This window comes from Desarmillaria tabescens (genome assembly GCF_030435595.1).
Source record: "Desarmillaria tabescens strain CCBAS 213 chromosome Unknown EV420scaffold_97, whole genome shotgun sequence".
Taxonomy (NCBI): Eukaryota; Fungi; Basidiomycota; class Agaricomycetes; order Agaricales; family Physalacriaceae; genus Desarmillaria; species Desarmillaria tabescens.
Window position 1 is genome coordinate 93,273 of NW_026848396.1, and position 26,034 is coordinate 119,306.

Below are 26,034 nucleotides of genomic sequence, written 5' to 3' on the forward strand. Positions count from 1 at the left end.
TTTAGAGACAGATGTTGTCCAATCCAAGTTAGTGCATTACAACAAGACTAAGAATGCACCAGTATTATGAGTTCACTTCACTAAAGTGGATAACAAGGCATATATGTATGGATCGCCATGGATCGGATGACTCATTGAGATAAAGGTATACATGCTGTTGTACATGCAACTCATGTGGCCCTTGGAGAAGCTTCCTAGAACTACATACAAAGGATATATGCTTTAAAATGCCCTAAAATGCGTGATATTCATCATAAAACACAAATTAAGCATGGTGGGGATACATTATATATACAAAAAGTAGAAACGTATCCTTCACATTCATGAAAATTTATATTCCGATGATTAATGGGGCCTCGGAGTGGGCAGGTTGAGCAGAGGATGCATTTTGCTTGCTCGATCGCCTCAGACTGTAAATCCATACAGTGATTGAGTGGCTGTGCCACTCCTTTCTTGTCCTTTTACCACCATCCCACCCTCTCACCTACCCCTGTGTCACACACAAATCAAGTTGGGTTCAGATTGTGAAGATATGTACTAATTATTTCATTACTTATTTCAATTTTCTAGGTCTTTTTCTCAGATCCAGCAGCCTTGTTAGCCACTAACTCCAATCGACTTAGATCATACTAGGGTCACCACTCGCACTTCGGTGGTAGACACTCTAGCAAGTCAAAGATGAAGTTTGAAGTCAATGGGACAGATAGTCACGAAGAACGGAGTTTGATGTTAGGTAGATTAAACCTTAGCCGAAGCTGGGGTTTAGACCAGCTGAGGCTCTACTTAAATACACGTTGGTACACTAAAAATAGTACTGTGGGAACCAGTCCGTGATGATCGCTTGTGCGTAATCCGGCTGAGTCAAGGTGAAGAAAAGGAAAAGAAATGAATAAATTGTAACATTACCCCCTCCTTAAGACTCATTCGTCCCGAATGAGAATGTATCTCCTTCCTTCCACATGAGCGAGTGAGAGGGTCTCCCTTCTGCTTTAAAACAGTTTAGCATTGGGTCCGCTGAGCCTCGAGTACTGCTGTCGGCCTCATCCCTAGCTGCACCTGGATCCTACTACCCGTGGGTATGCAGGACCACTTTGCGCCAGTACAGCCTCTCGCTGTCTGTCAGGACGCCTTGTCCCTAAGGGTTCAGTGCTCGAACTTGAGCGGTGGTAATCCCCTTATACACCATAAATAAATATTTAAGATTCATTCGTTCCGAATGAATCGTTGGAACCGTCTCCGTCAGAGTCGTAAGACTCGATGTCGGAGGTGCATTCGTCGTCGTTCCAATTTTCGGTGACCTTTTGGAGTAGGTTCACGTCGGATTCATCTTTGGACGGAGGGTCTAATAGCACTGGGGGATTCTTATACAGTCGTTTTTCGCGTCGTGAGGCTTCGATCTCGAGCTTTCGCCGTTTTAGGTAGGAGTCTCGTACTCGGGGATCATAGAGTTTGTGTTCTAGGCGGTTGTGGGGGTATGGCGTGATAGAGCCGCCCTCGCTCGGGTGGTCGTGAATGTATTGTTTGTTTCTCTCTAGCAACACCTTGTCCATCGACTCCAAAATATCGGTGATCAGCCTTCTGAACAACCCGCTAATTGATACTGGTCCGATGTTTCGTCCCGCGTCCGACCCGTCTACTTCTCCAACCAGGTTGATATCCTCAGAGTGTCTAGACGCCGTACACTGAGAGGAAGGGACCGTGTAGATTTCTGTGATACAAGGGGTGTCCGGTGCGTGGTATTCAATTGGGAGGTCGAGAGGTATCTTATCGTCTCTACTGACCATTTTCCCCTTCTCATTTACCGTCCATGAGACCTTTTGGATACGGGCCTCGTAGTCTGTCATGAGCTCTTCCGCGTTGGCCATATTGGAACGTTTTACCCAGGAACTCTCCTCCACGGGGTATCCTTTCCACTTCACTAAATACTCGGTGATCATGCGACGAGTATTTCCTCAGCCAACAACCTTCTCTCGTTCATCCACAATCTCTTCAATCTCGTATTCTTCTTTGTCATCAATAAGCTCAGGAGGTGGTCGTTCTGGGCGAGGTTGTTCGGGAAACTCAGGGGCATAGTATGGGGTTAGAAGTGATTCATTGAATCGGTTATGTATTTTCCACCCTGTTGGGAGTTTGAGTTCGTAAGCTGAGGCGCCCTTCTTGGCTAGAATGACGAAGGGGCCTACACGACAATCGCCTAGTTTTTTCGTAGGTCGTGGCAGGTGTAGGTTGGTGGAGTCCAACCATACCTTGTCGCCAATATCATAGGCCACCGCCATACTTTTGCGTTTGTCATATGCCTTTTTCATCGCCTCTGCCGCCCGCTCCAGGGACTCCCTTGCCTTGTTTTGAACTTCTTTAATTCCTTCCACCAACTTAGATGCCACGGGTACGGCTTCTGGTCGCTGCGATGTCTTAATGACCTGTCCATCCCTTCTGAAAATGACCTTATAGGGGGAATAGCTGGTAGCCGAGTGTTTTCGGTTATTGTGAGTGAAGGTGGCTAAGGGTAGCCATTCGCTCCAGTCATCCTGTCGGTAGTTTACGAACATCTTGAGATACTTCTCTATCTCCTGATTGACCCTTTCTGTCTGTCCGTCGGTCTGAGGGTGATAGGCCGTGGACGGGTTCCCCTCGATTTGGAGGAGTTTGTAAAACTCCTTCATGAATTTCGAGACAAAGACAGAGCCCCAGTCGGAGATGACTTTTTCTGGCAGTACTCCATATGGTACGTAGACGTGATCTCTCAGGATCTTGGCGAACCCTAGGGATGTGAGTTCCTCGGTGCATGCGATGGGGATGATCGTTTTGGAGAACCGGTCGATGATCACTAGGATGGAGTCGAAACCCTTGGAATTGGGAAGTTTGGTGATCATATCAACTGATATGTGAGTCCAGGGTCGGTTTGGTACTTCATTGGGATGGAGGGGCGCTTTCTTGGGTCGGCGGTCTGCTTTGGTCTGCTGACAAACCTTGCACCCTCTCACGTACGTCTCCACCTCCCGGCGCATTCAGGGCCACCAATAATCACGTAGAATTAATTCCTTGGTCTTTTCTATCCCTGGATGTCCCGCTGTCACATGATCATGTCGTAGGGCTATGATTTCTCCTCGTAATCGTTTATCGGAGGGTACGTAGATGCGGCCGTCATACCACAGCATCCCCTGATCTCGGGAGACTCCCTTTTCATGATTAAGGGAGTCGGAGATACCTCGATCCCACTTATGCACATCGTGGGTGGCTAGCTTAATCTTCTCGTGCAGATCTTCCTCGGTGGGCATGACCAAGGCCCGGAAATGTTCGGCCTTTAGGATCGTAATGTCCTTATTATTGTTCTTTCCTTGGTCGTGATCCGCCCGCCTAGAAAGCAGGTCCGCTTTGCGATTTTGAGCCCCGGGTTTGTGGTGTAGGGTGAATTGGTATTCCGCTAATTCCGTCACCCATCAGGCTTGTCGTCGATTAAGCTTTTGAGGTTTCCGGAAGTACTGGAGGTTGGAGTGATCCGTCCAAATTTCGAAGTCTTCCCGTGCGCCCATAAGGTATTGGCGCCACTCCTCCAGTGCGATCATTATGGCGAGGAGCTCTTTGTCGTAAATCTCGTAATTCCATTCAGTGGCAGACAAGGATTTGGAGAGAAAGGCTACTGGTCGCCATTTCTCTTCCTGCCACTGGGATAGTACGGCTCCGATCACCCCCTCGCTGGAGTCGGCCTCCACTCAGAACTTCCCTTCATCGAGCGGAATGGTCAGCACCACGTCCTTCCGGAATAATTCTTTCAGCTCTTCGAATGCTCTTTGTTGGGCCTCCCCCCACTTCCATTCTACCTTCCCAGTTAGAATAGTGAGCGGCTTAACGTGCTTGCTATAGTCGCGAATGAACCGCCGATAAAAATTACAGAAGCCCAGGAACGATTGTAGTTCCTGCTTCTTCGACAGGATTGGCCAATCCAATAGACCCGCAATCTTCACCGGGTCCATACGAATCCTCCCCTCGCTAATGAGAACGCCGAGGTACTCGGTCTCTTCGACTTCAAACTCACATTTTTCCGCTTTTAGGAATAACTTGTTTGCTTGAAGAATCTGGAGTACCTTGCGTACGATGCGTCGATGCTCCTCCTTCGTCTTGGAGGCAATGAGTATATCGTCCAGGTAGACCGACACCTCCCCAGCGGTTATTAAGTCCTTGAAGATGTCGTTCATCATCCATTGGAAGGTGGCCAGGGAGTTTGTGAGCCCGAAGAACATCACTAGGGGTTCGTAGAGGCCTCGATTAGTCCTGAAGGTGGCCTTCCATTCATCTCCCTGCTTGATCCTGACGTTATTATACCCCCATCGTACATCCAATTTCGTGAAGTACTTGGCTTTCTTCAGTCGGTCCATCAGTTCCCCAATGAGCGGCAACGGGTATCGATTTTTGATGGTCATCTCATTGAGTTTCCGGTAGTCTTGCACCGGACAGAGCTTCCCATCCTTTTTTTTGACGAAAAAGAACAGAGATGCCATGGGGGACTTTGAAGCCTGGATGCGACCCGTGGAGAGGTTCTCATCGAGAAATTTATCTAGCTCTTCCTGCTCTGCCGGGTTAAGGGGATAGACCTTACAGTCTAGGTTGGCGTTCGCATTGGGAATCAGCTTGATGGCATGGTCCCAGGGCTTTCACGGTGGCAACTCGTCAAAGTTTTCCTTCGCGAAAACGTCCTCGAATTCTCGATACTCCTTGGGTACTATCTCCTCAAAGGATTTAACCGTTTTACGGGAGTTCGCTCGGGCAGCTAATTCGTTAGCCTTAGTCCCCATTGCTCGTATGTGGAATGCTTCTTCGAAATCAATGACCAGGATAGTATCTCCCTCCTCGTATTCTTCCCACCGCGAGGAAGGGTCTGTGTCCGGCAGCAAGAAGGGGATTTTTCGACAGGTACAGTGAGCGAGAGTAACCGCTCCTGTGTCCCAATCGATTAGAGGGTTATGTTTCTGCAGCCAATCATGCCCAAGGAAGAGGGGCGTGGTCCCTAAATCCACTACAGCCAGCTCAATTCGTTCCACGTGATCCCCTATACATAATCGTACTTCAGCGTACTCGGTGATGTCACCCCCCTTATTTCGGGTACCATCGGCATTGTAGACGGGGACGGGTCAGGTGGCCTTTTTTAGGTTCAGGGCGTGATCCCGTGCCCAGCTTCGATTGATGGAGCTTCCGGTGGCCCCGCTATCTACTAATGCTTTTAGGGCATGGATTTCCTGCGTGTCCAGCATCTCTATTTGCACGTGAATGGATACATTTCATCCTTTGCGACCTCGTATATACATGGGGGGTTTCTTTAAGTCCTCCATCCACTCCCACCGATCCCTCGCTTCTTTTATCGTCTCGGGTTGTTCTTTGAGAGAGTCCCACAGTTCATGGGAAATCTCTCCCGTTCTCCTAGGATGAACCCATCCCCGGAGAGCGGCGAAGGCAGTCGGTTCGTCTTTAGCGAGGCGGAGGGCTCTTCGGGTCCAATGCATACCGAAGGGTTCATAGTACGTGTCGCGAACCTCGTGAACCTCGGGTACCATGTCCAACCTAGGGGTCACATGAGACTTCCCTTCCCTGGTCATGACAGGAATATCGGATCGTAGATGAGCTTCCTCGTCTTCGACTTCCTCCAACGAAACTGATGAGGTCTTGACTCGAGGTGGCAGTTGGTCACCGGGCCGGTCGATAAGGCCCCTCAGCAGCACTTGGTCACCTTCCGACGAGTTGGTGGAGGAGGGCTTGCTGCCCTGTGTTCGGCCCCGGCCAAGGGCGCTTGTGCGCGGCATTGTAACCTCCACTGTAATCCTGTACTTATCCTCATTCCTAACACCGGTGGTACTCTCGGAAACCCTAGGCAGATGCACACATATTGGCTCATCAAGGGGGTCAGCATCGTTTGCGGACGAGGCCACTACTAAATGTAGGTGGTCCCCTTGAGTCCCGGCCTCAGCTGCTTTTCCACTTCTAGCGGGAGGAACAACCTGGCCTACATTTTGGCAGGAAGGCCCACCCGCTGGGGTTGTCAGCTGATTCTCCCGGCCGGGGTGACGACTACCACGTCTGGCATCCATCTTGTCCTGACCTGAGGTGCTTGCTGGGAGCTCCAGAACTTTCCCCGTTCGGTCAGGCGGGGGTGTCTGAGGTGGACTGGCCCCTAGGGGTTCATTGTCCATCGCTGGCTGCATAGGACGGCGGAAATCCCCTCCTACACCATGAATGGTTTGCGATTCGTTGTCCTTAGATTCTTCCACTGATAATGCGGCGAAAAAATTGGTATATTGTTCATACGGAGTACCTACATACGTAGTATAAGTCTGACTAGAAGTACATGAGTGCGTACCAGGTGAAACTAAGTCCTTAGCCGACGCCGTCGAATCGCTTATTTCGATGTCAGCTCGTCTTTTGACGACTTCTCCTCCTTTACCTCCTCAACTTTTGTATTCTCTCCTAACTCTTCCTTCTCAGCTTCAGCGAGTAATTGGTGGAGGCGAGCGACGTTGGGCTTTTTCTTGCGAGGTGGGAGTTTGACAGGAAGCCACTTGGACTTATCCGTCGGGCATTTATGGTCGCGGCTCCATCCGGTGTTCCCACACTTGAAGCATCGCTTATCGGACCATAGTTTGTCGATTTCCATCGGCTGCCCGGCACCTCCATACGTGGTTCCTGTGGCATCCTTCTTATCGCCACCTGAACCCTGTCCCTTCGACTGATTTTGGCTGCCTCGACCCGAGCCACCCTGGCTCAAGGAGGGCTTACTCACGAGGCCTTGCACCATGTCGTATCGATAATTGGCATCGATCCTAAGGACTCGCGCCTTCCACTGTGCATAGGTTGTGGGGCGCTCGTTGTCCCCATGCATAACCATCTTGCGCACCATCGGCCTGATCGCCGCTTCCACTGCCTCGAACATCTGCTTCTCATCATTAAACTCTCCGCACTTGTGGGCCAACTGTTCGAACTTGGCAAAGAACTCAACCGCTGATTTGAATTCCAACTGTCGGATCTTCTTCCATTCCGCCTTCCAGATCGTGAGTTCCGCCACCTCTCGGAATTCCGTTGAGAGGTCATGGGAGAACTCGGCCCACGTGGGGAATCTCCAATGCCCCTGTTCGTCCCGATATCGGTAGTATTGGTCGCCCCACCATTCCTTCGCTTTGTCCCGCAGGTACCCCTGCGGAAAGTTATGCGGTAGGGGTTCTGCCCCTGATCGTTCATGGTGAAGTGCAGCGGGAAGACCTGGAAGTACATTTCACAATGGTGAAGGAAATGGTTAATATCCGTGGCTTCCCCCGTGAAGTACTCCGGTTGTGTGATCAGCTTGGGTTTTATGTCATTCCAGGGGTTGTTGTCCTTCCCCGACGCTAACGTCCATGGTGGTATCGGGTCCGAGGGCGAAGGTGCCCTTGGTGGTACCGGAGGGTTCAGTGGTCGCGGTAGCGACCGTAGGCGATAGTTCTCACTGGGCGGAGGGTAGTCGCCTGGGTATACTGGTCGGCACGGAGGTTGAGCCGGCGGCTGAGGCGGGATGGTGGACTGCTTCCCCTTGTCCAAGGGTCCAGCGTCTGGATCGTCCATGTCGTCGTCGTCCGGTCCTGCTCCTGCCCAGAACCCCTCTGTTTCGAGTGGGTTGGGCATCAGTTGAGGTCGACGATAGGGTTCGCAACCTCGTTGTTGATCATTGGGGTGTACCCGGTTCCACACCACGGCGGCTTTGTGCCACGTTTCTACTTCCAGGATGTTCTTCATGAGGTAAACATCCCCCATGGTTTTGGCGTATAGGTAGTCTTCTCCCGCCTCTGTGAGAAGCCACTGTGAGTCTTTCTCCATGTCTTCCATCATTATCTCATACAGTCCGTGCCACGGTAGCATGCTAAAGATTGTTGGAACTGGAGCCACGGGGTTGACCAGGACCGTTCGGACCACCGCCATTACCTCGGCCTCGAGGAAACTGTTGGGCGGCCTGCTCGGCATCCTTGGCCTTCTTCCTCTCTCGGGCGAGTCTGTCGATCTCCTGGTTTCTCTTCCACCTCCCAATGTCAGAGTCGGGGTCGTTGATCTCTGACTCGTAGGCCTGCCAGGCTCTTCAGCGGGCCTCGAGATCGGTTCCTGCCTGCTCGGCATGTCCTGTGTATCGGAGCACGGCGGCTCATTGTCTGTTCTCAATTTCAGCACGAGTGGCATCGGGCTCGACAGGGAGGTCATAGAAACCGTTTGGCCCGATGAGGGCAGCGATTTCGGCACATCGAGTGCGTAAGCCTGCCGCTCTTCCTCGGTCCATTCGGGCCTCGACTTCTGGGGACTCCCGGGCATCTCGAGGGAGGTCGAGCGACTCGACGAGCGTGTGATAGAGTAGCGTCCATGGATGCTGGAGAATAGGGACAGGGTCGGCGAATGCTCACCCCGCAACCGATGGTGTAAAGGGGATTGGGGCAAGGTCTCCGGCCCCGGCAATTGCTCCAAGTTCCTCGGGATCGTAGTCTGGGAACTCCTCCCAGAGCTGCTGATCCGTCGGTTCAACCCTGGTGATGGCGGGAGTGGGCGCTGGGGTCTCTGGGCGCTCGGGGACAGGGATGCCCCTCGGGGGTGCGATTCTGGCCACAGGAGCCTCTTCCCCGGGCTCGGCATAGACCCAACTGGTGCTGGGGTGCCAGCCGATCGGGGGTCCCCTATCTGTTGGCCAGTTAGGAAGAACGGGTCTTGCTCCATCTGAATGGGAGGTAGTCGCAGCGGAGGCTCCAAGGGTAAGCTCTCCGGAATCACTGTCGTAGTCGTCTTCTCGGGCGACCCGGTATCTCCTTCCCTCACTTCTCCAGTTGGCATCCGTCCAACGAGTTCCTGACCTTCCGCTCCAATTGTCTCCAGTATAGGTCGCATCTTCCTCCTCGTTCGGGTAGAGGTCGTCGAGTCGGGTCCTTTCCCAGTCTGAGAGCTCATCCCCTTCAAACTCGGTGTCAGGGCTTTCTTCGTCCTTGACCAGATGCCTGGTGCCTTGTCTTCGGCCTCGGTCGGTGCTTGACTCGCCTTCGACTGAAGGCTGGTCGAAGAGGCCTGGTATGGGTGAGTCTCCCCTGTCGAGGAGTATGCCCCGGGTATCTGTGATGTCGACGGAGTCGACTGACTCGGCGGTAGCACTTCTGTAGGAGTCGGTGTTCGACCCTGAGTACTGCGAGCTGGACTGCGACGATCCGTAAAGGGATCCTCCAGGTTCCCTGGAGACGTTTGATTCGACATCTTGTATCGTCTGCTGAGATGCTGCGGGGATGTGAATTACAGGAGGAGGGTAGGTGGGAGTGCTGGGAACGTAGTGGAACGGGAGTTGTGCGTGTACTCGCCTCTGTTGTCGAAAACAGCGGTGTAGTCGGTACAAAGTAATGGACAAGAAAAAGAGTATAAAAGTTGCGAAGACGGCGGGAATGGCGTCGGACCAGGGCATCTGTGAGCAGATCTATTCTTCATATAGTCCGATGATCACGACTGACCATATGGTCTGGTAGATAGTGAGAACGGTGATTACGATTAAAATAGCGATAATAAGGCTGAGGTTGGTCTCGTAGTTGGACCCGTTCATCAGCAAAATTTCGCTAGTGTCGGAGGTGCTCGTCAATGTTAACAATAAGATTGTTAATAAAGATGCGAGCCGAAAGAGTAGGGTGAAGAGGTTCGTGTTGTTAGAAATGGCGCAAAAATCCGACCCAGAATAGCAGGAGTAGTCCTGCAAATAAAGGGGCCGAGATGTATACGCAAAGGAGGAAGACTCTGAGGATGGTTACTATGATTAAACCAAGAGGGTTGTTGAGTAGGAAGCGTAGCACACAAAGTGCTAGGACGATTAGAAGTGGAATGAGAAGTATGTTGGGCAACGGTGAGTCATTGGGCAACGAAGACGAGCTTCGGCTAAATGTTAGCCACTAACTCCAATCGACTTAGATCGTACTAGGGTCACCACTCGCACTTCGGTGGTAGACACTCTAGCAAGTCAAAGACGAAGTTTGAAGTCAATGGGACAGATAGTCATGAAGAACGGAGTTTGATGTTAGGTAGATTAAACCTTAGCCGAAGCTGGGGTTTAGACCAGCTGAGGCTCTACTTAAATACACGTTGGTACACTAAAAATAGTACTGTGGGAACCAGTCCGTGATGATCGCTTGTGCGTAATCCGGCTGAGTCAAGGCGAAGAAAAGGAAAAGAAATGAATAAATCGTAACAAGCCTCCAAGAGCTCTGGATTGTGTGTAACCTATCCCCACCATCCGTGTAAGCTCTTGAATGAGGCAGCACTATACAATGTTTGAAACGACACTTGTTGACACCACTACACCCGTTGAGGATGATACTATCCACCCACACCCCGCCACAGCCCAAATGCAACCCTCCATCCCCACCCTGATGGACCCAGCACCCTCCACATTGATATCGGGGCTAATCATCATCACACACAACTTCTGCCTAGTTAAATAGTGTGGAACACATTTAGGGATTCGACATCAGCCACCATCTCGGCATGGGAGGCACTACACAATGCACAACCAATGATGAGGATGACAGCACCAAGCAGTACAACAAGGATGAGGACAGTGGCAAGGTTTTTTTTACTCTGATGCGGGGCCATGGTAGCATCTTGGGGAAGGCACATGCAGAGGGAGAACGGCTAGGGAAGAGGCAGGATGGCAGGAGAGGATGAGTGGGACAGTGAGAGAAGATCAGGACACTGATGCCAAATGATGCTGACAATATTCATTCCCTTTTGGGTGTCGAGGGAGGACTCAAGGGCACAACGAATGAGCCCAAAAGGATGCCCATACACCCATTCACCTGCCTGCCACCGCCCACCCTGCCAAAATCCAACATCGGCCTCCCATGCTCCACCCATGCACCCCAGCCACTCCAGAGTCATGCATCCCCCATTATTTGGGTGAGGGAACACGACCCTGCTATATGCCACTGCCCCCAATGCTCTCATCACCAGGTGTCGCTACCTCATTCCCATCTCCACTCTTTTCACCCTATAACTACCCCTACAGCATAGCCACCACCACCTGGACCTTACCACCCCCCTTTTTGATGTCAGGGAATTCAATGGTGAGATCATTTTCCACCTCGGACATCACCATCGCCATCAAAATGGCACTGACATCTCCCCGCCCCACTTCCCCATCCCACAGATGTCCTGTCCCATCTGACCACTTGGAAACTGTCTGTTTGGACATACAGGGATGCTATGCTGCCATCGACGACACCTGCAATGTCTGCCATTGACATCCACACCCACTGTGCCCAATGTATGGGTACCTAATTTTTTTTATTTCTGTAATATTGCACCTGAGCCCTATGTGTACCACTTAATTTCCAATGTATGTATGGTCTGGTGGTCTAGTGTTTATATCATTGTCTTTGTTACTACTTATATCTTGTGATGATGGTTCAATTCTGGGTGGATTTCAATTTTTTGTCAGAGGTGCATGATTGGTGCCACAAAAGAAAAAAGGTAATCCAAACCTGGGTCGACAGATCCAGCCAATATTAGCTGCACAACATTGGGCTGTTAGCTGATATAGATATTTATATATTTTTCCTGCCCAGTCTGGTTTTTTATACACCCATACAGTGAGCAGAGGGGCAGAAAATTGAGCTGCACCTGCTCCTGGCACTCAAAATGAGCCAGTTAGCTGAAATAGGATGTGGCAGTGTATGACCAAGCATATGCATGCTAGCCATATGTAGCCCAATAGATGCTCTTGCCAATAAGCATTGAATATGCAATCCACTCAATTGCTGATTAGCATAGCCAAAGGCCTTTCCTTGCAGCATGTGTTGATTGAAATGACTTCCTCTTGCTTGATCACCCAACCCAGCTCAGACTAATGCGAGATGTGTGCCCCCAAAAAATTCTCCGAAGTCAAAGATCAATGCATACAAATGGATCTCATCCCAATATTTGTCCAATACCAAGCCAATCACGATGCAGCAGGAGGTATTCTCCTGTGTAACAATCTTTTGAACAAGAAGCACCTGCCAAATTGTCTGCCCAAGGAGATGGTAATCTTCTTGTATAAGCGCACTACAGTGAGTCTAGATTATAATGGTGTTCTTCTGCATCTGGCATGTTGTTTTCAGTGGCTAAGAAACAGATTGTACAACCTCATCTATAGAATGAGGATTGCAGGGCTTCTTTCTCCGCCAAATTCCAGACACAACAACCTTGTTATCAAGAACAAATGAGTGCTAACTCTGGCCGATTTTTACTACATTAGGAACTGTCAAGAGCCTTGGTTCTGAAGTGCAGTTGAGGTCAAGAAGCAGTGCATCGCTGAGACTATGGTATCTGAAGTCGAGAACAATCTGTCAGATGTCATGCTGAAGAACAAGAAGATGCAGCAGAGTGGGTGAGAGCTTCAGCTTGAGAGGCAAGTGATGAAAGAGTTGCTGCAAAAGGAATCAGAGGAGGTCCAGCTCGAGTTTGAAAGGCTGTCAAACGAGGACATGAAGGAGAAGAAGACACCATTGGAGGAGGAAAGTCCAGAGGCTGTCAAAAAGTAAGTCAAGTTCTTTTGCATCAGTTTCGGAAGATGCTGAAATGTGCAATGATAGGTTGCTCAAGCAGATGAAGGTCCTCTTCAGGGAGATTATAAAGCTGCTAAAGGTGCCAGGTGGTTAGTTACCATTCAGGCTGGTGGCTTATTACCTGGAGAATTTAATCCTGAGTTGTACTTGTGAGTGGTCTTGCAGATAATTGTCGTTGTGATATTGACACAACTTAGTCTCACCATTGGAGCGAATGCAGACAACCAGTCCTGGTCCAATTTCCATGAGAATTACCAAGAGCACATGACTGAATTGTTTGCCAAGTTCCTGGCTTCAGCATTCCGTCAGTTTGATTCTTTTCATCCAAGGAGCAATTCTCACTCACAATCCAATCTCTTTCTCAGCCACAGAAAAATGCCATGCATATCAGGAAGCCATGTCCAAACTGACACTACCAACCACCAAGAAATGAGGCAAGAAGGCTGCAGTCATTGTTGACAATGATTCTTCCATAGCAGTTGATGCTGTTGGACCAAATGAGATGGAAGAACTGAATTATAAAGGAGATGAAGAGAACATGGCTCATTGTGCATCTAGTGTTCTTTCATCTTTAGCAGGTGAACTGAAAAACATCTCGGCGAAAACAGGAAATTCACAAAACCATAACAATGGTGTGCCAGATATGCTTATTTTCCTTCTCCTTGTTGACTTGTAATTAACTCAGGGGAAAAATCCTCTATTGACATTGCAAGCCCAGCCAGCACCTCGCCTACTAGCCCTTCACCAGACTTCAATATGGATGCACCACATACTGAAGATATCGACCCTGAAGTCACCACATCAGCTGTGTCTCATCCTTATTCAGATGATGTGAATGGCATGTGGGCTCTCCCAAACCCAACCCATTGATATTACAGCAAAACCAGTCCCTGAACCCATCACTGTCACTTTTGCAGCAGAATCCATTGTTGAACCCATCACTGTTGCAGCAGGACTCTGTGCCTGCATGCACCACTCCTCAGTCATCCTTCCCTCAGCTGACTCTTCATCTGTTGTCTTCACCTGTTCTGATTAATGGGGTCGTTCCTCATCCCCTATGTGTGGAGATGGGTGGAGGGGAGTTGATTAATGCTGGAACGGATGAAGCTGCCTGCAACAAAAGGGCTACCGAGGCAACAGGTGCCACAGCCCATGAGGGTGAAAGAAGTCAAGGCAATGTATGCTCTGCTGTCCCTGTTAACAGCATTGGACTGTGCCCAGGCCATAGAGTGTGAACCCCAAGTAATCAGGACAAGGGGAGGGGAAAGGTGTCAGGTGGAGATGCGATGGACAGTGCTGATGTCATTGATGATGAGGACTCCAGTACCACAACCAAAGAGAATCACTGCCCTTCTCAAGGACGTAAACCTCCTCAATCATTGTCCATGTCCAGATGGCTTGAAGAGGCTGATGCTGTTCTAAGATCATGTGATCTCAGTAAGGAGTATACGCAATGTGTTGATAAATGGTATAAGTTTGAATTGTGTGTCTCGTTTGTTGAGGTATGTCATTTTGTCATTGAAGGGAAACTGGAATTGACATCAAGTATATCTCTAGGGTAGATTTGATTCACTGAACCAACCTTTGGCACTGTCGAAATCCTTGAACAAGAAACTTTCTGCAGTACTTCCAGTTTTGTCATGCACAGATCAAAAAGCACTTATCAATGATACTATTACTTGGTGGAACACTCTACAAAACAAGTCAAGGCAATCAGCAGTCACTGGTGAACTTTCTAGAGCAGATTATACAGGCAACATGTTAAAATTGAAGAAGAAAGGCAAACAGGGTATGTTTCAGATCATGTACTTGGTTTGCTGGTGGGAAACTTTGGTTCAGGAATCAGGTTTGGATGCTGCATGCTGGAGGGCTTTCATTACTGATGTCACCTCTTGCTGTGAAGCGATGCTAGAGGGAACAAGCACCATGGAGGTGGCAGGAAAAAAGTGAGCTGCTGCGGAAGACCAGGGTTGTGTGAAGTGTGCACAAACTAAGTAAGAACATGTCCATTTTTTGTTTAGTATTGTATTGTTATCAAATAATTATTCATAGTCTGAGTTGCCTTACACTGCACCATTTCATAAGAAACTTCTAAGATGAATTATTCGATAGTGTTTGTGTTTGTGGCAGTGGTATAAGAGAATGTAATTTCTTCACTTTAAGTAATTTTACTCTTTATCGCATTTTTTGTCTGATTGCTGTGGGGAAGAGTTGAATCTGTTTTAAGTCAAGCCATGTCACTCTTAGCCTTGCCTGGTGCACTGGGTCATCTTCCAGCAAAGAATTGTTTGGTGTATCTTAAGTCTCAATAGAGCATGGAACATGGGGTGACAGAGCAACAAGTAACAGGTCTACGAGTTTTCATAGACCCACGCAGATCACAAAGTCCCAAGTCTTGAGTGAACTGAAATTTATCCTTGGTCAGAAGGAGTGTGTGTGGCAAGCAAATCTCTATGACGGGTCAATCAACAGCATATAGCTGTTCTTCAGCAACTTCGGAAGCTTGTTGAAACTGGTGTCTCTCAGCAAGAGCTGCAAAAAATCTTTGGTCACATGCAGATTGTTTACTAGGATGAATCAAGAGAAAGATCATCATATGACTACTATATACTGCTCTCTGAGCTCTGAAGACAAAGGGTATATTAGACTGACTATGACTCTAGTCATTGACTGAATATGTACAAAAATGTGAACAAACTCACCTTGATTTTCCAGGGCAAAATTCTGATACCTGAGCATGATTCTTTGCTGGCAGCCCATCTTCATCATTCCTGTCAATGCTGGAAGGACAAGGACACTTCACACTGACAGCTAAAGAGTTGGTCTTCATATTTGTGTCAGAGGCTCAAGCGCACATTACTTCCACAGCTGAAGAGTCCAACTCAACTGGTGTGGTTGTAGGGGATTCTGTTTCAGATGCCTGCCTGTCACCAGCAGCCATGACAGGGGGCTGACATGGCAGAGTATCCTGAGATTCCAGAATGAAAGGTCAGGTGAATAAGGTGATCAGGACCAGACTTACTTTTCCTACAAGGTTGGTGTCTTTCACAGATGATGCCAGCAGCTCCAGTGACTGTTTGTTGATGTTATCTACAGAATATTGAGTATCCTGTTCACTGGAGCTATGTATAGAGAGTCTGGAATATGACAAAGAAGGGGGATTGTCTTGTGATGAGGAAGGTGACAACTGCTTCATGGAAACAGGTAATTTGGTATGGACTTGAATCATGAGATGTGCGAGTTTCTGAAGAGAAAATAAGTACAACCAAGTTCAGATGAAATGAATAAAGTGACCGACACTTCCAAGCATGAACAGAGTGCAAGTCCTGGGGGTTCTCTAAGACACCAAGGCAGTGTCAGAAGTGATCGTGGTAGGCAACAAACAGGCCATGCAAATAAGCATCTAGAGTATGCTGTCCATGACTGAGGACAGCCCAGTAGGTATGGATGAATGGTTTCACCCATGTCTCTTGAAGTGTTTCATCATTCATGGTGGTAGAAGTGGGATGAACAAAACTTGAGAATTGGGATTATATAAGCAATCAGGCGGTTCAAGAGTGGTTAGCACAAATTCCAATTGGGTACTGGAAAACAGATAATGCGGTCATATTCGAGAGTATGGCATCATGAACTACTTAGAAGTAAGCACACTACATCGGAATACTAAAACAAACATGGAAAACCTTCTCTCACTTGAAGCTCACACCTTCAAACCAGCTCACCCATCATATAGTAGATACTGGTTCAATATTGAAGAGTCATTTTTGCCATGGTACATTGTAGCTGGAGGTCGGCACAGAGTGAATAAGCCCAAGTGGGAGATGGAAGACATAAAAAAAAATCATGTACCTCATGAAAGACTGGGAATCTGGACAACATACTATGTTGCCACATGCTGCAAAACCACGAAGAAAATTCTGGCTCATGAGGAGGGAAGATTAGGATTATAAACAGCCATGAAATGAAGGAACTAATGTTGGGGTTAGGTGCATAGAATGAACAGAAGGGAAGATACTCACCCCTCTGAGCATGTGGGAATGGAAAGTAGCAGAGGAAATGTCAACATCTGTTAACAACCAACTAAAATCAACTCAGATCGAACTAGGATCACCACTCGCACTTCGGTGATACAATACACTAGTCAGTCTAAGTTGAAAAGGATAGCCAGTCGCAAACTTAGATAGTCGTGTAACAAGGAGTACGGGATGGGTAGATTAAACCTTAGCCGTAGCTGGGGTTTAGGCCAGCAAAGGCTACTACTTAAATACATTGTGGATATGATATAAATAGTACTGTGAGAACTGTCCAATAGGGATCGCATGTTTGAGTAAGCAAGAATGAGTAAAGGGAAGAAAAGAAAATGAATAAACTGTAACATTACCCCCTCCTTAAGACTCGTTCATCCCAAATGAGTTCTCAGATCCCCACTCCCCGTTGTCAGATGATGATCATCTGGATTCTGAGTAGAAGGATGGTATGTCATCATCTTTGTCCGAGTCCCAGTTTTCATGAATTCGTTGAAGATTTGCAAGGTTTACCTCTTCTTCTGTCTCATCAGGTGCAACAGATGATGCCCGAGAAGAGGGATAAGAATCTTGTTGGGTGTTTTTGTCATATGACAGTCCGTCATCAGCTCATTCGATTTTTTGTTTTACCCATTGGATCTTGGCCTCATATTCATTGACAAGCTCCTCCACGTTGGCCATGTTGGAGCGTTTTACCCAGGAATTCTCTTCTATTGGATAACCCTTCCACTTTACCAGATATTCAGTTATTGTGCAATGGTTTCGACCACGTCCGATAACTTTATTGCGTTGCTCCACAATTTCCTCGATTTCATACTCTTCTTTGTCTTCAATTAACTTGGGCGGTGGCCTTTCTGGGTGAGGTTGATTAGGAAAGACTGGAGGGACGTATTGCATAAGGAGGGATTCATTGAACCGATTATGAATTTTCCACCCCACTGGTAGTTTGAGTTCATATGCAGAAGCCCCCTTTTTGATGATGATGGTGAAAGGTCCTACATGTCGATCTCCGAGTTTCTTGGTAGGTTGCGGGAGATGAAGGTTTGTGGCATCAAGCCATACCTTGTCTCCAGGCTGATACTCGATGGCCAGCTCCTTATGTTTATCATACGCCCTTTTCATCAATTCTGCTGCCTTTTCTAAAGACGCTCTTGCCGCCTCCTGCATTTCCTGGATTCCTTTCACTAGTTTCGAGGCTGTGGGTACTGTTCCGGGAATATCTGTGGGAGTGATTGTTTGTCCATCCCTTCCGAAGATTACTTTATATGGGGAGTATCCGGTTGTGGAATGCTCTCAGTTATTGTGGGTGAACACGGCCAGCGGTAGCCATTCACTCCAGTCATCTTGTCGATATCCGACGAACATCTTCAAGTATTTTTCAATTTCCTGGTTGACCCTCTCCATCTGTCCATCCGTCTGTGGGTGATATGCAGTGGATGGATTTCCCTGGACGTGGATGAGGGTATAAAACTCTTTCATGAATTTTGAGACAAATACTGATCCGCGATCTGAGATGACCTTTTCTGGCATTACACCATAAGGCATGTATACATAGTTCCATAGTATTTTGGTAAAGCCTAAGGAGGTGAGTTCTTCGGTGCAGGCAATTGGAATGACAGTTTTGGAGAATTGATCCATGATGACCAGGATGGAGTTGTAACCCTTGGACTCTGGGAGTTTGGTGATCATGTCCACAGAGACATGGGTCCATGGTTGAACGGGTACTTCATTTGGATAAAGGGGAGCTTTCTTGGGTCGATGGTCAGCTTTGGTTCACTGACAAGTCTTGCACCCTTTTACATATGCTTCTACATCTCAGCACATTCGTGGCCACCAATAATCTCATAGGATAAGTTCTTTGGTTTTTTCTATACTGGGGTGTCCCGCCGTGGTGTGATCATGTCAAAGAGCTATGATTTCTCCTCGTAGTCGCCGATCCAAAGGAATATAAATACATCTGTCATACCATAGTAGGTCCTCTGCATGAGTGACTCCCTTCTTGTGATTTAGAGAGTCGGAGATTCCATGATCCCACTTATGTGGGTTGTGAGTAGCTGTCTTGATTCTCTCATGGAGTTCCTCCACGGTAGGCATTATTAGTGCTCTAAAGTGTTCTGCTTTGAGCACTATCACGTCTTTATTATCCTCCTTTCCCTAATCATGATCTGCTCGCCTAGATAAGAGGTCCGCTTTACGATTTTGGGCTCCGGGTTTGTGGTGAAGCGTGAATTGATATTCTGCTAACTTGGTCACCCAGTGGGCTTGTCGTCGATTCAACTTTTGGGGTTTACGGAAGTACTGGAGATTGGAGTGATCGGTCCAGATTTCGAAGTCTTCTCGTGCCCCCATTAGATAGTGGTGCCACTCCTCCAGGGCGATCATGATGGCTAGGAGTTCCTTGTTATAGATTTCATAATTCCACTCAGTGGTTGTCAAGGATTTAGACAGGAAGGCCACCAGATGCTATTTATCATCTTGTTGTTGTGATAACACCGCCCCTACTGCTCCTTCGCTGGAATCTGCCTCCACTCTAAATTTCCCATGATCGAGAGGGATGGCCAGGACTACATCCTCCTTAAATAGCCCTTTGAGCTTTTCGAAGGCATCCTGTTGTGCCTTTCTCCATTTCCACTCCACCTTCCCAGTTAAAGAGGTTAATGGTCTGACGTGCTTGCTGTAGTTGTGGATGAAACATTGGTAAAAGTTACAGAACCCCAAGAAAGATTGTAATTCTTGCTTCTTTTGGGGTACCGGCCAGTCTAGCAGTCTGGCCACCTTCACCGGGTCCATTCAAATCTTTCCTTCATTGATAATCACCCCCAAGTACTCGGTCTCTTCCACTTCGAATTCGCACTTCTCAGCCTTCAGGAATAGGTGGTTCTCTCAAAGTATTTGTAACACCTTTTGTACAATTCATTTGTGTTCAGACTTGGTCTTGGAAGCGATGAGTATGTCGTCTAAATATACTGAGACTTCCCCAGCCATGATAAGGTCTTTAAAGATGTCGTTCATCATCCACTGAAAAGTGGTGGGGGAGTTGGTCAATCCAAAGAACATTACTAGAGGTTTGTAGAGTCCATGGTTGGTTCGGAACGCCGCCTTCCACTCGTCCCCTTGTTTGATCCTGACGTTGTTATACCCCCACCTCACATCCAGTTTGGTGAAGTATTTGGCTTGCTTGAGTCTGTCCATCAATTCCCTGATAAGTGGTAATGGGTAACGATTTTTGATAGTCATCTCGTTTAGCTTTCGGTAGTCCTGTACTGGACGGAGTTTCCCATCCTTCTTTTTAACAAAGAAAAATGGTGATGCCATGGGGGACTTTGAAGCTTGGATACAGCCCGTGGATAGGTTTTCATCAAGGAATTTATCAAGTTCCTCCTGTTCGGTGGGGTTCAGAGGATAGACTTTACAGTCCAGGTTGGCATTCGCATTAGGGATCAATTCAATGGCATGGTCCCAGGGTTTTCGCGGGGGTAGTTCATCAAAGTTTTCTTTGTCAAAGACATCTTTGAACTCCCGGTACTCCTCTGGGACTATTTCCTCGAAAGACTTCACGGTCTTTTTTGCATGGGCTTGGGCTGCCAATTCGTTCGCTTTAGTTCCCATGGCCTGCACATGGAAGGCCTCTTCAAAGTCTATTACCAGAATTGTATCTCCCTCTTCGTACTCTTCCCAATGAGCTGAAGGGTCTGTGTCAGGAAGATGAAAATGTATTTTCCAGCAGCTGCATCGGGCGAGAGTCACTGCTCCTATATTCCAGTCGATTAAAGGATTGTGCCTTTGTAGCCAATCGTGTCCCAGGAACAAGGGAGTAGTGCCTAGGTCCACCACAGCTAGATCGATTCGTTCGACATGATCACCGATATGTAATCGTACTTCGGCATACTCTGTGATGTCCCCTCCCTTGTTTCTGGTGCTGTCGGCATTGTAGATCAGAACAGGGTGTGCTGCCTTTTTAAGGTTGATCCCATGCTTGGTTACCCACTTTCGGTCGATGGAGCTTCCGGTCGCCCCACTGTCTACCAGCACCTTTAGGGAATATAGGTCTCTTGTATCCACAGTTTCCAATTGAACGTTGATGGATACATTGCACCCTTTTCTTCCCCGTATGTACATGGGTGGTTTCTTCAAGTCCTCCATCCATTCCCATTGACTTCTTGCTTCTGCTGCCGTCTCTTCCTGCTCTCTTAACTGACTGCATAGGTCTAGGCTCGTCTCCTCCCATAGTCGTAGGTGTACCCAGTCACTTAAGACTGTGCAGGCAGCGGCGTCACTGGTTGCTAGTCGCAGTGCTCGGCAAGTCCAATGTATGCCAAATGGTTTGTAGTACATGTCAATAATGGCCCGCTTCACCTCAGGTGCTAATTCCGGTTCAGGGGTCACAGGAGACTTCCCCTTAGGGAGTGTAACCAGAATGTCAGATCGTAAATGCGCTTCTTCATCTGGAACCTCTTCAACTTTAACCCTAAGGGACCTACCAGATGCTTGTCCTCATGGTGGCATTTGGTCACCGGGCCGAACAGGGCCCTTAGGTGGGAGTTGGTTGCTGTTGGACGAGAGGGAGGAGGGGGACTCGCTGTCCCAAGTTTGGTCCTGGCCAAGGATGCTTGTGTGTGGCGTTGGAACCTCCTCAGTATCCGTCTCCTTATCCTTGGACCCGGTGGTACTTCTGGTAACCCTTCGTGGATGCACACATGTTGGCTCACCAGAGGGGTCCCCACCTTTTGCTGTCGCATTCTGCATTCATGTGGCTACTGAGTGGGGGTGTTTCCTCCGGTTCCTGGCCTCAGCTGCTTTCCCAATGCTGACCGTTGCTACAATCGGGGTAGGAGCAGTGGCCTGGGTCGTCGGCCGTCCTTCCTCACTGGGGTGGCTGGGCCCAGCCTGGACCTGACATGAGGGCCTCTCTGTTGCATCCGGAACTTTCCCCATACGGTCAGGCAGGGGTTCTGTTAGGACAGCCCCTAGGGGTTCAGTGCTAGACGCAGTGTGCGTGGAGCAGTGGAAATCCCCTCCTACACCTTTATCATTGGGCAATTCTTCTTCCTTAGTTTCTTTGATGGTTAACGTGGCGAAAAAATTTGTATATTGTTCATACAGAGTACCTACATATGTAGTATAAGTCTGACCAGTGACTGGAGAGCACACACCATTAGAAATTAAGTCCTTTGCTGATGCCGGCTGATCTTTTGACCCCTTTTCCTCCTTAACTTCCTCGACCTTCATGTCCTTCCCTAAGGCTTCTTCCTTTTCGGCTTCAACAAGTAGCTGTCGTAGGCATTGAGCAGGGATCTTCTTGCGAGGGGGGAGTTTGACAGGGATCCATTTGGATTTGTCATCAGGGCATTTATGATCCCAGCTCCACCCGGTATTGCTGCATTTGAAGCATTGCTTCTCGCTTCAGAGTTTGTCGATCTCCATCAGCTGACCTGCTCCTCCATACATCACTCCCATCGCATCCTTCTTATCGCCACTGGACCCAGAGCCGGTGGCCTTTCCTGATGATTGGTTTTGGTTGCCTCGACCTGAACCACTGTTTTGATTCGGGGAGGACTTATGGGCCTGCTGCTGCGCTAGGCCATATCGGTAGTTGGCATCGATCCTTTCGATATGCCACTTCCATTCTGCGTATGTCGTGGGACATGCGTTGTCCCCATGCATGATTGTGGTGCAGACTGTAGGTCGCACCGCAGCTTCTACTGCTTTGAACATCTGCTTCTCGTCTCCAAATTCTTCACACTTGTGGGCCAACTCTTCGAACTTCACGAAGAACTCTACAGCCGTTTTAAAGTCGGCCTGCCTGAGTTTCTTCCACTCTTGCTTCCTGATGGCTATTTTGGCTACTTCTCAGAAGCGTGTCATGAGGTCCTCAGTGAACTCGCTCCACAAGGGTAGCCTCCAGTGTCCCGTGCCATCCTGATATTGGTAGTACTGGTCATTCCACCATTTTTGCGCATCCCCACAGAGGTAGGACTGGGCAAAGGTAATCCAGTAGGGATTTTGGTCGGCATTGTTAAAGGTGTAGTACATGGGGAACACCTGAAAATAGAGTTCGCAGTGGTGAAGGAACTGGGTTATGTCCGAGGATTCCCCAGTGAAGTATTCGGGCTGTGTGATCAGCTTCGGTTTTATGTCATTCCATGGGTTTTTCGCACCCAGGGCTAGTTGCCATGCCAGAGGAGTGTTAGGTGGTGAAGGTGGTACCAGAGGTACCGGGGGGTTAGGTGGCCTCGAAAGCGATCACAGCAAGCGATTGTGAGTAGGGGATGGATACCCTCTGGGTCAAGTGCTTAATGGCATGGGCAGGAGTACCATTGGTTTCTTGGGCACTTCCAGTGCTTTCCCCTTGTCTGGGTTAGGGGGCTCCGTGCCCTCATCTTGTGCCCATTCATCTCTGCCTCCCCCGCCTGCTTCAAGGAACTGGGTTTCCAGCAGATTGGGCATCCATGCCGGCCTTCAGTATGCAGCACACTCCTGCATCTTTTCTTCCCCTTCATGGCATATATTCCAAATGTGGGCCACCTGGTGCCAGGCGTCCACCTCAACAATGTTCTTCATCATTATCGTGTCTCCAACTGCCCTGGCCTCTAGGTAATCCTCTCCTCCATCTGTGAGCAGCCACTGGGGATCGTCCACCATGTCCTTGGCCATGATCTCGTAGAGGCCTACCCAGTCAAGAATGGCCAGGATGGCCAGGACATACTGCACCTCCCTTCGTAGTACTGCCTTTACTTGTCGCAGCACTTCTACTTTAATGGCATGACCCAGAGGTCGTGTTGGCATTCCTCCTCCACCTGGCGATGTCGGAATCCTTATCGTAGAGCTCGTTCTGGTAATTCTCCCAGGCATATCTTTGCTCCTCAAGATCTGCTCCAGCTCATCGTACCACCCCTGTGTATTGGAGGGTGGCCATTCTGGTTCATCAGGCGACCTCATCTTCCATGGCGTCAGGCTCAAGGGGGAGGTCCCAGAGTCCGTCAGGTCTCTGGAGGGCAGCAATTTCGGCGGCACGGATTTGTGCATTGTTCTCTCTTGCTCTGTCCATTCGGGCCTGGACATCTGGGGCAAGCCAGGCATTTCGAGGGAGCTCAAGGGACTCAACAAGCATGTGGTAGAGAAGTGTCCACAGTCACTGGTGCTGAGGGATGGGGAGATGGAACGCTCTCGGGGGGGTTCCTGGGGTAAAATTGGGGACCTCGGGGAGCTGGCTGGTGCTGGCACTTGGCTCAGCATGATCAGGGTTATGTTCCTCGATCTGGTTCCAGATCTGCTGGTTCTCTTCGTCTGAGAGGGTGGTGGTGGTAGAGGTCTCTTGGGCAGGCTCTGCCATGGTCCTTGAGGTTGATACTCTGGCCACAACAGCTTCTTCCCTTGCGAAGACCCAGCTTGTGGCTGGGTACCAGGCAATGGGTATCCCTTGGTTTGCTGGCCAATTACCTCCCACATTTCCTGCTCCAGCAGGGTGGTTTTGGCTTGTATGGGTGGTAGTCGTGGCAGAGGCCCCAAGGCCAAGCTCTCCATCATCCTCTTCAAGGTCGTCTCTGGGGATTCCCCTCCTGACTTCTTCTTCAGCCCACTGGTCTCTAGTATTGGGGTCAGGTTCTTCTTCTTTCCCGCCCCTGTCATTTTCGAGGAAGTTTTGGATCCTCCTGCCTTCATCGTCCCAGAGGTTGAGAGGGCCTCCCTGGTTCGACTCCAAAGACCCTTCTTCTTTGCTTCCTGACTCATGTCCGAGTGCAGGGAGGTCAAAGAGTCCTGGTACTGGTGTGTCTCCGACATTGTAGAGTACGCCCCTGGTATCTGTGATATCAATGGAGGCTGTTCGATAGGAGTCGGAACTTGACTCGGGGGTTTCTCTGGGTGTGATGGGTCGTCCATCGTGAAGGGTTGGTTGCAGGGGACTTTGGGCCACCATGGCAGTCATTACGAAAGGTGGAATATAATGAAGGGGGAGTCTCGCTCTTCTTTCCCTCACCCTCTGACAGCACCAATAGAGTTGTCGAAAAACGATAATCAGGACTGCAAGGGTAAAGAGGGTAAAGGTGATCGAGAGGGTTGGGAGCAGTTCAGAAAGTGGCATAGAATTTGCCAAATGACAATAGTCACGGCCACTAGAACGATGAAAGTGGTGGTGAGTGCAATACTCAGTTCGAGGGATGGCATAAATTGAATGCCGGTTTTAAGGTTTTTTGGAAAGGCTTCTGGTTCAGCCGAGGATATATCAGATAGAGCATTGGGTAGCATTCGTTCTCTGACGTGGCACTAGGCAATGTAAGACGAGCTACGGCTAAATGTTAACAACCAACTAAAATCAACTCAGATCGAACTAGGATCACCACTCACACTTCAGTGATACGATACACTAGTCAGTCTAAGTTGAAAAGGATAGCCAGTCGCAAACTTAGATAGTCGTGTAACAAGGAGTATGGGATGGGTAGATTAAACCTTAGCCGTAGCTGGGGTTTAGGCCAGTGAAGGCTACTACTTAAATACATTGTGGATACGATATAAATAGTACTGTGAGAACCGTCTGATAGGGATCGCATGTTTGAGTAAGCAAGAATGAGTAAAGGGAAGAAAAGAAAATGAATAAACCGTAACAACATCCAAGGTGTGCCTGTTGTTGATATAGGGGATAAAGTTGGAATAAGGCCTTTCCCAACAATTAATTGATCAACAGCAGCTGGCTCGAAGTTTTAAGGTCAGAACTCGGATGGAAGGATTAATTATTTGATGGCCAAACGCCAAATGAGCGAAGTATTGATTGATAGATCATGACTAAGGAATAATTATTCAAAGTGTTTTTTTCTTTCCAAGCAATGAACAATTGATGGAAAATGTGCCCAGAGCCCAGAGTGTAATTAATCAGTGGATGAATGAATAATTAATCTTTGAGGACTTGAAGCAGGCCCTAGGGTGGCTGGAACCAAGGAACAATCAAGATGAGTGAGAATTTTCTGAGATATGAGAAAAAGATACAACAGACTGCTGTAGTATCAAATGGGGCCAGTGTAAGCACTATGAGTCTGAAGGATTTAAGAATGTAACTGGTCACAGTTCCAGGACAATGGGGTGGACAGTATATAGTATATTCTTGAGTGGCCAGGTCGTTGAGCATAAGCAGAAGAAATTAAAATATTTGAGAATGGGGGGAGGAGCAAAGAACATAGACTGGCACAGCCACACAGTGCCTGAATATGAATGGAGCACAGGGCCTGAAAATCCAGTATCACAAGAAATTTGATCCTGATATGAGGACAGATAAGATATTCATAGCATGAAGAATTGGAAGCAAGTATCGGCACAGATTGGCAATCAAAACAAGAGCATCAGATGGGCACAGCTAAAGATCAACAATGAATAATTAGGAATTTTGTGGAGCATCAAAATCTGGAAGGTCTGGGAGTGAGAGGTGTTTTTAAAAAAAAGAAAAGTCT

General features: G+C 48.5%; 1 protein-coding gene across 1 annotated transcript; it reads left to right on the forward strand.

Annotated features, from left to right (window-relative positions):
- Positions 1-11,876: 11,876 nt before the first annotated feature.
- EV420DRAFT_1486679 (uncharacterized protein) lies at positions 11,877-14,519 on the forward strand (the record flags this gene model as incomplete). The annotated part of the gene is made up of 13 exons (XM_060470438.1): positions 11,877-12,071; positions 12,123-12,139; positions 12,287-12,387; positions 12,427-12,541; positions 12,597-12,658; positions 12,697-12,718; positions 12,767-12,873; positions 13,046-13,201; positions 13,255-13,400; positions 13,448-13,747; positions 13,820-14,071; positions 14,127-14,358; positions 14,473-14,519. The coding sequence occupies 13 exons, from the start codon at positions 11,877-11,879 to the stop codon at positions 14,517-14,519; spliced, it is 1,752 nt and encodes a 583-aa protein (XP_060322948.1).
- Between the last annotated feature and the right edge of the window lie 11,515 nt (positions 14,520-26,034).